The 12,500-nt window shown below is 40.0% G+C and overlaps 1 protein-coding gene across 4 annotated transcripts in view; it reads right to left on the bottom strand.

Annotated features, from left to right (window-relative positions):
• The window catches only part of fig4a (FIG4 phosphoinositide 5-phosphatase a), a 125,892-nt gene that overhangs the window by 1,299 nt on the left and 112,093 nt on the right, over nucleotides 1-12,500 (bottom strand). For 2 of the 4 annotated variants that reach the window (NM_001442771.1, NM_001442772.1), the window contains 1 exon segment: nucleotides 12,389-12,466. In NM_001442771.1, the coding sequence (NP_001429700.1) occupies nucleotides 12,389-12,466 (78 nt within the window). 4 annotated transcript variants of the gene reach the window in all.

Genomic DNA, 12,500 nt, shown 5'->3' with positions numbered 1-12,500 from the left:
AGATGCTGTGGCATGACAATAAAAAGGTAGTATACGCTGGAAAACCCCCTAAATTACAACAATTCTGCAAAGATGCGTGGGCCAAAGTTCCTCCACAATACTATAACAGAGTTATTGCAAGTTATGGACAATAAAATGCTTGACTGCAGTTGCTGCTGCTAATTATGGCCAGAGCAGTTTTTATATTTAGGGGGCAAATACTTTTTCACACAGGGCTATGCAGCAATATAGTAATTAAAACCTTCATGATGTGTTTAATAGTGTTATTTTTGACTAATATTTACATTTGTTTGAAAATATAAAACATTAAAGACTGACAAACATGCAAAAAAATTAAGAAATCAGTTTAGGGGCAAACACTTTTTCATACCACTGTCTTTCACTCTCTTGCTCCAGTGAAAAAGTCCACCCCCCCACAGATTTCTTATTTTTATCATGTGTCACAATTTAATATCTCAGATTTGGAGTGGAGTGGTATGCTTGACTGCAGTTGCGGCTGCTAATTGTGGCCAGAGCAGTTATTAGATTTAGGGGGCAAATACTTTTTCACACAGGGCTATGCAGCAATATAGTAATAAAAACCTTCATGATGTGTTTAATAGTGTTAACTTTGTCAAATAAGTTTTTTATTTGGTCGTTGAATAAACTTACAATAATCACATATTCCAGGATTAGTTTTCTGATATGCATACATTTACAAAAACAAAACAAACAAACAAAAAAAACAAACACCCCAAGCCCAGCCTGTAAGTATACACTACAGTCATAATCAAAACAACTTTTAGTTACAATACATTGCTTTGGGGGGAAGAATTCCCCATGAATTAACAAAAGAAAGGGCCCCAAATTTTCGAAAATTGTCCAATATTGCCTTTTAAAATAAATCTGGTTCGTTCCAGGTGCAGAGTAGATATCAATTCTTCAAGCCATAGTTTGGCAGTTGGAGGATTAACATTTTTCCAATACAATAATAGCAGCTTTTTGGCTGTAATCAAACAATATGCAAGGAATTTCTGTTGTGGACTGCTCAGTGAATATGTATAATCAGAATGTCCTAATTTAATAAGCATTGGGTCAGGATCTATATGTTGATCAAGAACATCTGAAAGCACTTTAAAGACCTCATTCCAGAATCCCTGTATTTTATGACAGAATATACTTGTGTTATCTTTGACTTATATTTACATTTTTTGATAATCTAAAACATTAAAGACTGACAAACATGCAAAAAGATAAGAAATCAGTGAGGGGGTAAACACTTTTTCACACCACTCTCTCTCTCCAGTTCTATGAAAATGTGCTTGCCCTCTGATGGATTTCTAGTTTTTAAGTGTGTCACACTTTAATATTTCAGATTACCAAACAAAATTTGAATATTAGTCAAAGCAAGCACAAGTAAACAGATTTAAAAAAGAATAAATGAAGACTTTGGAGTGGCCTAGTCAAAGTCCTGACCTGAACCCAATTGAGTTGCTGTAGCATGACCCTAAAAAAGGTGGTTTATGCTGAAAAACCCTCCAATGTGGCTGAATTACAGCAATTCTGCAAAGATAAGGGGGCCAAAATTCCTTCACAGTGCTGTAACAGACTCAATACAAGTTACCAAAAATAAAAAGCTTGACTGCAGTTGCTGCTGCTAATTGCAGTGATTAGGTTTAGGGGGTGAACACTTTTTTCACACAGGGCTATGTATTTTGTTTTCCCATAGTGATAAAAACCTTCATGATGTGTTTACATTTGTTTCATGATCTGAAACACTAAAGTGTGACAAACATGCAAAAAGATAAGAAATCAATGAGGGGGCAAACACTTTTTCACACCTCTCTCTCTCTAGTGGTGTGAAAAAGTATTTGCCCCTTACTGATTTCTTGTTTTTAAGATGTTGGTCACTAATATTTCAGATTACCAAACAAATTTAAATATTAGCCAAATATAACACAAGTAAACACATCATGCAATTGAAAAAAAAAGAATAAAAGAAGACTTTAGAGTGGCCTAGTCAAAGTCCTGACCTGAACCCAATTGAGTTGCTGTGGCATGACCTTAAAAAGGCGGTTCATGTGGCTGAATTACAACAATTCTGGCAAAATTAGTGAGCCGAAAAGAAATCAGTGGGATGACAAACACTTTTTCACATCTGTGTACATGCACATGCACACACACCCAAACCCACACACACACATATATAGACAGTTTTCTGTTAGATACTGGGCAAAACTGACAATCCTTAATGATTTCTGAGGTCTCTACATAAGCGCTCAATCCCCTGTCAGGACTTCAGTTTTGTCTATAAAAAAGAATATGAATATATATATATATATATATATATATATATATATATATATATATATATATATATATATATATATATATATATATATATATATATATACACACACACACACACATACATACGCACGCACACACACACACACACACACACACACACACACACACACACACACACACACACACACACACACACACACACACACACACACACACACACACACACACACACACACACACACACACACACACACACACACACACAACAGAGAAACTTATGGACTAATTCTCTCCTAAAGTGCAAAAGAAACTGTAAATGAAGCTCTTTATCCTAAGCAGTTTTCACATGAACCCTGACTCATTCTTCTTTCTTTTTCAAGACAAGAGTTCAGAGCTATTAAGATATGCCACTAAAGCACATGCAGAAGTGAGTCAGTCTATAGTGAGAGCTTTATTCTGCTCTGCTGTTAGAGTTAATCAGTGTCTAATCATCCGCTGGTGTTTTTATAGATGAACTGAGCTCGGACTGCGGGACGGATTCACTTGATCTGATAAACCAGCTGAACTATATAAAGATGCACTGAAATGAACAGAAACATTCAGGATGTGTTTGGCTGAAAACCGAAAATATAGATTTTTCTATGGTTATTTTATTTCTTTTTATGATTATTTTTATTATACTCCTGTTTCAAAACATTTTAGTTTTATTATTCCTCTTGAACACAAAAGAGGATATTTTGACGAAAGATGAAAACCAGCTGGAAAAAATGTCAATATTATTAGCCCCCTTAAGAAATATTAGTGTTGGATTGTCTCCAGAACAAACCACTGTTATACAATGACTTGCCTAATTACCCTAACTTTACCCTAATTACCCTAGTGAAGCCTTTAAATGTCACTTTAAGCTGAATACTAGTGTCTTGAAGAATATCTAGTCTAATATTATGTGCTGTCATCATGGCGAGGAGTAAATAAATCAGGAATTAGAATCAGTAATTAACAGATTCAGGAATTTCTCACAGTATTTCCTCTAATATTTGTTCTTCTGGAGAAAGTCTTATTTGTTTTCTTTCAGCTAGAATAAAAGCAGTTTTTAATTGTTTTAAAGCCATTTTAGGGTCAATATTATTAGCCCCCTTAAGCAACATTTGTTTTGGATAGTCTCCAGAACAAACCACTGTTATACAATGACTCAGAGACGCCCCTAAACATTTTCATCAGGGGTGGCCAGAAGAGGGAGGGAGGTCTGGATGCAGACTTGGTGCAGTGCAGTCTGAGCTGCCTCCAATGCTTTTTAATGCACTCAACTAACCCCACCCCTAACCCTACCCATCACATTGACGTCACTCACTCCATCGAGTGCATTGTGTCGGACATTGCATAGCTTATTGATGCAATCTCAGCTTGCATCATAAAGGCTGCATCCAGATACTATTGAGAAGATACAGCAACTAATCTTGGGGTGGCGCACACACAAAAAAGTTATGAAATCAGTGTAATGTTATATTTTTGTTTCTGGTAAATTAAATAATTTGGTTTTAATACATTTATTTAATTACTCTTAAAATATCACAATTAATTCCTAAAAAGTAAAAAATAAAAAATAAAATCTATATTTAGAAAAAAAACTTTTCATATATATATATATATATATATATATATATATATATATATATATATATATATATATATATATATATATATATATATATATATATATATATATATTTATTCATTTATTTATTTTTTCACATACTTTTATTGTACAGCATACAGCAGTCCAAAAGCATGTCCAAACTCAGTCCTGAATGGTTGATGTCCTGCAAGGTTTAGTTCCAACCCCAATCAGACACACCTGGGCTAGCTAAACAAGCTCTTACAACGCTTTCTAGAAACATCCTTACAGGTGAGTAGAGGCAAATTGGAGCTAAAATCTGCAGGACACCGGCCCTCCAGGACGAGTTTGGACACCCCTGGCATACAGTATATGCCATGTCTGAAATTATTAAAGATTGATTAATTAATTAATTAATACAACCAAAAAATTAACAAAAGGCATCACTACACACACACACAATACAGACTGTAATAACATAATTTATCTATACTCTTTTTGAATCACAATATTATTAATGCAGCTCCTATTAATGTATCTCAAGGTAAATATTTAATTGCCATTGCTGTCTATTGAAGGTGTGGGCGTGCTGTCAACGACAATCAGGAAGGGGGAGGGGCAGTGAATCAGCAACGAAGCAACAATCAATCCACAATAATTTAGGGGCTGCTGTTTATTTTTTTGTTGAAATATTGTGAATTTATGCAAGTAAATTTAAATTAATAATATCAACAGCAGAATCATATTTGGGTGGCCACATGGGTGGCCAGAGTTTACCTTGGGGACGCCCCTGCAATGGCTTGCCTAATTCGTAACTTAGCAATTTACTAAAGTTTAATAGCTGTCTAATATGACACCCAGATCTTTGATAGTAGATCAACAGAGTTAGCGTTAGCGCTACTATAAAAGATCTGGGTGTCATATTAGACAGCAATCTAACTTTTGTAAACCATATATCCCATGTCACAAAAACTGCCTTCTTTCATCTGAGAAACATCGCTAATTTACGAAGTATGCTATCCATGCAGAAAGTATGCTAGATGCAGAAAAGCTAGTCCATGCTTTTATGACTTCTAGGCTGGATTACTGTAATGCTCTATTTGCTGGCTGCCCAGCATCCTCTATTAACAAACTTCAATTAGTACAAAATGCAGCAGCCAGAGTTCTAACCAGGTCTAGAAAATATGATCATATCACCCCAATTTTATCCTCCTTACTGGCTGCCTGTTAAGTTTCGTATTGAATTTAAAATATTGCATCTTACCAATAAAGCTCTAAATAATCGAGCTCCTGTTTATCTAACCAACCTTCTGTCTCGCTACAATTTAACTCGCTCTTTAAGATTTCAAAACTCAGGGCTTTTGATAGTACCTAGAATAGCAAAGTCTACTAAAGGAGGTCGAGCCTTCTCATTTATGGCTCCCAAACTCTGGAATAGCCTTCCTGATAACGTCCGAGGCTCAGACACACTCTGGCAGTTCAACACTAGATTAAAGACCTATCTTTTCAGTAAAGCATACACACAATGCATCACTTAGCCATGTGGTACATGAATGTGCTCCACGCAGGTTTCTGCATCTCGTTTATATACACTATGAACAGCAGCTACGCTAATTATTCTCTTTATTCTCTATTTCCACCTGGGGATACTCATGCTAAGGCCCTCAGAGACTATGCAGGACCACTGATGCGATCCAAGACCTGTGTAGAGATGATCCCAAGGTTTCCATAATCCTGGACCAGGCCGTATCCTGAGCAGCTGCTGTGGTGGTCATGCAGGAGTGGAGAGCATGAGACTGATTCCTGTGACGCTCCAGGGACAGACGAGTCTTCGCTGAGGTCCAGCATTCTCCAGCGCCTAGACTGCAGCTCTGCATGAGACGTTTGGCCAGTGGAGTAATGGTCATGCTCATCGTAGTCTGGTTTCTCTCAAGGTTTTTTAATTCTTCACTTTTGCCAATTGGTGTTTTTTTCCTCACCGCTGTCCCACTGGCTTGCATGTTTCAGGATCTGTAGAGCTGCGCATCGATGGATTTGCTCTTCAGTGTTTGGACTCTCAGTAGTGATTATTAAACCACACTGAACTGAGCTAAACTGAACTGAAATTAAACACTGAAAACAGGACTACACTGATTCAGTTTATTATGGTCTTCTACGTGAAGCTGCTTTGACACAATCTACATTGTAAAATCGCTATAGAAATAAAGGCGAATTGAATTAATTACCCTAACTTACTAACTTACTGCTACTTGAAAACTACAGACCGGTATCCCTGCTTCCATTCATGGCCAAGATTCTGGAGAAAGTCTTGTTCAATCAAGTCCTGGACTTTCTTACTCAAAACAATCTCATGGACAACAAGCAATCCGGCTTTAAGAAAGGCCACTCAACTGAGACTGCCCTGCTCTCGGTCGTGGAGGATCTCAGACTGGCTAAAGCAGACTCTAAATCATCAGTCCTCATCTTGCTGGACCTGTCAGCTGCTTTTGACACTGTCAACCACCAGATCCTGCTATCTACGCTTGAGTCACTGAGCGCTGCAGGCACTGTTATTTAATGGTTCAGATCTTACCTCTCTGACAGGTCATTCAGGGTGTCTTGGAGGGGGCAGGTGTCCAACCTACAGCATCTAAACACTGGGGTACCTCAAGGCTCTGTTTTTGGGCCACTTCTCTTCTCCATCTACACATCTTTCAGATCAGGCATACAGAGACATGGATTCTCCTACCACTGCTATGCTGATGATACCCAGCTATACCTCTCTTTTCACCCTGATGATCCCTCGGTTCCAGCTCGCATCTCAGCCTGCCTGTCAGACATTTCACACTGGATGAAAGATCATCATCTTCAGCTGAACCTCACGAAAACGGAAATGCTTGAAGTTTCTGCCAACTCGACTCTACACCATAACTTTTCAATCCAGATGGATGGGGCAACCATTACTGCATCCAAAATGGTGAAAAGCCTTGGAGTAACGATTGATGACCAACTAAACTTCTCTGACCACATTTCTAGAACTGCTCGATTGTGCAGATTCGCACTCTATAACATCAGAAAGATCCGACCCTTCCTATCTGAACATGCAGCTCAACTCCTTGTTCAAGCTCTTGTTCTCTCCAAACTGGATTACTGCAACTCTCTACTAGCTGGGCTTCCAGCTAACTCTATCAAGCCTCTTCATCTGCTTCAGAACGCAGCAGCACGAGTGGTCTTTAATGAACCTAAACGAGCACATGTCTCTTCGCTGCTCATCCGTTTGCACTGGCTGCCAGTTGCTGCTCGCATCAAATTCAAAGCTCTGATGTTTGCTTACAAAGCGACTTCTGGCTTTGCTGCTTCTTATCTGCTCTCACTTCAGCAGATGTATGTGTCCTCCAGAAACTTGCGTTCTGTGAATGAACGTCGCCTCGTGGTTCCATCCCAAAGAGGGAAGAAATCACTTTCCCGAACTCTCGCAATCAATCTGTCCAGTTGGTGGAATGAACTCCCTAACTGCATCAGAACGGCAGAGTCACTCGCTGTCTTCAAGAAACCACTAAAAACTCAACTATTTAGTCTCCACTACACTTCCTAATCTGCAATTGCCTCTCTGAACATCACACTAACTGTACTACAAAAAAAATAAAAAAAAGTACTAATACTTTCCTTTTTAGACTTTACACACCTGAAAGTTGCCAACAGCACTTATTCATTGTTGCTCTTATAGTTGTAAATTGCTTCCTTGTCCTCATTTGTAAGTTGCTTTGGATTAAAGCGTCTGCTAAATGACTAAATGTAAATGTAACTTTACCCTAATTAACCTAGTTAAGCCTTTAAAAGCTGTATAGAAGTGTCTTGAAGAATATCTAGTCTAATATTATTTACTGTCATCATGGCAAAGATGAAATAAATCAGTTATTAGAGATGAGTTATTAACACTATTATGATTAGAAATGTGTTGATATAACCCCCCTCTCCCTCTCTGTTAAACAGTGTGAACTGCTGGATAAAAGCTCAGGCAGGAGGATGAATGTGCGGCTGCAGTCGTCCTTCAGTCTGCTGCTGCTCTGATTCACTTCCTGCAGTGTATTATCAGAGAGTGAGACCTCCGGAAGTGACACTTCCTACTTCCTGTGGAAGTCAGAGCTGCGTGTCCACTTCAGACAGATGGAGAGAGGAGCTGTGACATCATCAGTGTCAAACACACACACACACACACACACACACACACACACACACACACACACACACACACACTTACATGCGTGTACACACGTGCGTGCATATAGAAACATAAAAATACACACAAACACACTCTCTCACACAAACAAGCGCACGCACACACACATGCGCGTACACACACATGCACATACAGAGAGACACAGACTTACACACACAGAGAAACAAACGCGTACGTGCGCTCACACACACACACACCAGTGCATGCATACAGAGACATAAAGATACGCACACACTCTCACATAAACATACAAACAAACAAACACACTAACACAGGGAGACACACAGACAGACTTACACACACACACACACACACACACACACACACACAGAGAAACACATACGAACACACATATTTGTGCGCATACATAAACAAAGATACACACATACACTCTTACACAAACAAGCACACACACGTGCACACACACACACACGCATATGCACACGTGCGCAAACAAAAACAAAGATACACACACACACACAAACGCACACACACTTTTTCATACAAACAAGCACACACATGCACAAACAGGGAGACACACAGACAGACTTACACACACAGAGACATACAAACGTGCACACACACATACAAAAAACACACACACGCGCAGACACACACGTGCGTTTACACACAAACACGCGCACACACACGCGCACGCGCACACACACACACACAGGCACGCACGCACGCACACGCGCGCACACACACACACACACACGCACACAGAGCTCCAGACTGACTTCATTTCACTCACACATCATATTGTAAATAAATAAAACCTCCATGACGCCTCACTTGTGTTGAAGTGTGTGAAAATTACAAGTACACACACACACACACACTGATGCACAAACGTCAGTGGAAATCCCTCACATTCAGAAGTGAATGGCATCATTAATAATGCAGCTGCACAATAACACACAGCATGTAAACAGAGTGAGCAGCAGATGTGGACACTTCATCATGTCTGACTCACTCACAGCAGCTGCTGCTCTCCTCTTAGACGCTCTCTGACCTTAACAACACACAAACTCAACTACATGTGTAATCTGAAAACAAAGACTGGAGTTGAATTAATATTATGAATTAATAGTATTGCGGTGCGGTGGCGCAGTGGTTAGCACTGTAACCTCACAGCAAGAAGGTCACTGCTTCGAGTCACGACTGGGTCAGTTGGTATTTCTATGTAAGGTTTACATGTTCTCCCCGTGTTGGCATGGGTTCACTCCAGGTGCTCCAGTTTCCCCCACAGTCCAAACACATGCGCTATAGGGGAATTGATTAAATTGGCCGTAGTGTGTGTGTGTGGGTATGGGTGTTTCCCAGTACTGGGTTGCAGTTGGAAGGGCATCCGCTGCCTAAAACATTTGCTGGAATAGTTGGCGGTTCATTCTGCTGTGGCGACCCCTGATTAATAAAGGGACTAAGTTGAAATGAAAATGAATGAATTAATAAATGACTAATATTAATATCATTATTATTGTATTTGAAAAGTGTTTATAATAATAATAATAATAATAAAGATAAAAAGATAAATAATTTTCTAAATAAAATCAATCAAATAGCGTTAAATGCCTTGGGTCTTGTTCAAAGCGAGCATCAGAATGGGGAAGAAAGGGGATTTAAGTGTCTTTGAACGTGGCATGGTTGTTGCTGCCAGACGGGCTGCTCTGAGTATTTCAGAAACTGCTGATCTACTGGGATTTTCACGCAAAACCATCTCTAGGCTTTACAGAGAATGCTCCGACAAAGAGGAAATATCCAGTGAGCGGCAGTTCTGTTGGCGCAAATGCCTTGTTGATGCTAGAGGAGAATGGCCAGACTGGTTACAGCTGATAGAAAGGCAACAGTAACTCAAATAAGCACTTGCTACAACCGAGCTCTGCAGAAGAGCATCTCTGAACACACAACACATCCAACCTTGAGGCGGATGGGCTACAGCAGCAGAAGAGCACACCGGGTGCCGCTCCTGTCAGCTAAGAACAGGAAACCGAGGCTACAATTCACACAGCCTCACCAAAACTGGACAATAGAAGATTGGAGAAACGTTGCCTGCTCTGATGAGTCTCCATTTCTGCTCACACATTCAGATGCTCGGCTCAGAATTTGACGTCAACATCATGAAAGCATGGATACATCCTGCCTTGTATCAGCGGTTCAGGCTGGTGGTGGTGGTGTAATGGTGTGGGGGAGATTTTCTTTGGGTTCATTTGTACCAATCGAGCATGGTGTCAACGCCACAGCCTACCTGAGTATTGCTGCTGACCATGTCCATCCCTTTATGAGCACAGTGTCTCCATCTTCTGATGGCTACTTCCAGCAGGATAACGCAGCATGTCACAAAGCTCAATCATCTCAGACTGGTTTCTTGAACATGACGATGAGTTCACTGTACTCAAATGGCCTCCACAGTCACCAGAGCTCAATCCAATAGAGCAGCTTTGGGATGTGGTGGAACGGGAGATTGGCATCATGGATGTGCAGCCGACAAATCTGCAGCAACTGTGTGATGCTATCATGACAATATGGAGCAAAACCTCTGAGGAATATTTCCAGCAGCTTGTTGAATCTCTGACACGAAGGATTAAAGCAGTTCTGAAAACAAAAGGGGTCCAACACGGTACTAGCAAGGTGTACCTAATAAAGTGGCCCTTGGATGTATATATAGTCTTTTTAATGACAGTGGATTAGTTGCTCTCTCTCTCTCTCCCTCTCACACACACACAGGTCACATGCTTAGCACAGGCGTGACCTTTATAAACGTGTGTAAGCAAACACTCTTCAGTCCAGACGCGTTACAAAAATACCAAATAAAAATCAGATCTACAGCAAACTCCGCCCATAACCAATGAGGTGCCAGTGTGAACGCAAGTGAAGAAAACACACACATGTTTTTGACAGCGCCAGCGGTGGTGTGTGAAAAATGATGTTACGCAACATCAGGAAATATTCACACACCTGCTGCACGTGTGGTTGTGGCTTAAGCTCACACACACTAACACACACACTCACTAAACATGCATTAACACACACTAACACACAGACATACAAACACAAGCTCTCTCACACACACATTCAATAACACACACACACACACACACTAAACATGCATTAACACACACTAACACACAGACATACAAACACAAGCTCTCTCACACACACATTCAATAACACACACACACACACACACACACACTAAACATGCATTAACACACACTAACACAGAGACACACACACACATACAAACACAAGCTTATACACACACACTCAATAACACACTCAATAACACACACACACACACACACACACACACACACACACACACACACACTAAACATGCATTAATACACACTAAACGCATATTAACACACACTAAACGCATATTAACACACACTAAACGCATATTAACACACACTAAAACACAGACACACACACATACAAACACAAACTCACACACACTCAATAATACAAACACTAACACAGATACACGCATGCATTAGCACACAATAAACACATACACTAACACACAAGCTCCCACACACACTGCATGCATTATCATGACATGATCTCTCTCTCCCTCTATCACACCCACACACCTTACTCACAAACTAAACATATTAACACACACACAAGCGCGTTAACACACATACGCATATTAACACACGCATTACACACACAGACACACATGCATTAACACACACAATAAACGCACACACACAGACACACTAACAAACACACATGCATTAACACACTAATGCACACACACACTAAATACACATTAATACACACTAAACATGGATTAACACACACACACAAGCGCGTTAACACACATACGCATATTAACACGCATTACACACACAGACACACATGCATTAACACACACAACACACACACATACACACACACACACACTAACAAACACGCATGCATTAACACACTAACACACACACACACACTAAATACACAATAAACATGGATTAACACACACACAAGCGCGTTAACACACATACGCATATTAACACACGCATTACACACACAGACACACATGCATTAACACACACACACACACACACAAACACACACACAAACAAACAAACAAACAAACACACATGCATTAACACACTAACACACACACACACTAAATACACATTAACACACACACTAAACATGGATTAACACACACATGTGCGTTAACACACAACAAACACACACACAGAGCCTGATTTAATGTGAAATGATGTGTGTGTGTGTGTGTGTACACTCACAGACTGATGACGGCGTCTGATTTCTTCATGTCGTCGTGTCGCTCCACTTTGTGCTGGTTTTGACCCAAATGAGCAAACCTATCAACACACACACACACGCACGCACACGCAC

Source organism: Danio rerio, chromosome 20, assembly GCF_052040795.2.
Source record: "Danio rerio strain M-AB ecotype USA chromosome 20, GRCz13ab, whole genome shotgun sequence".
NCBI classification, from domain to species: Eukaryota; Metazoa; Chordata; class Actinopteri; order Cypriniformes; family Danionidae; genus Danio; species Danio rerio.
Note: the sequence above shows the minus strand (reverse complement) of the source record. Positions and strands in the feature narration are given on the sequence as shown.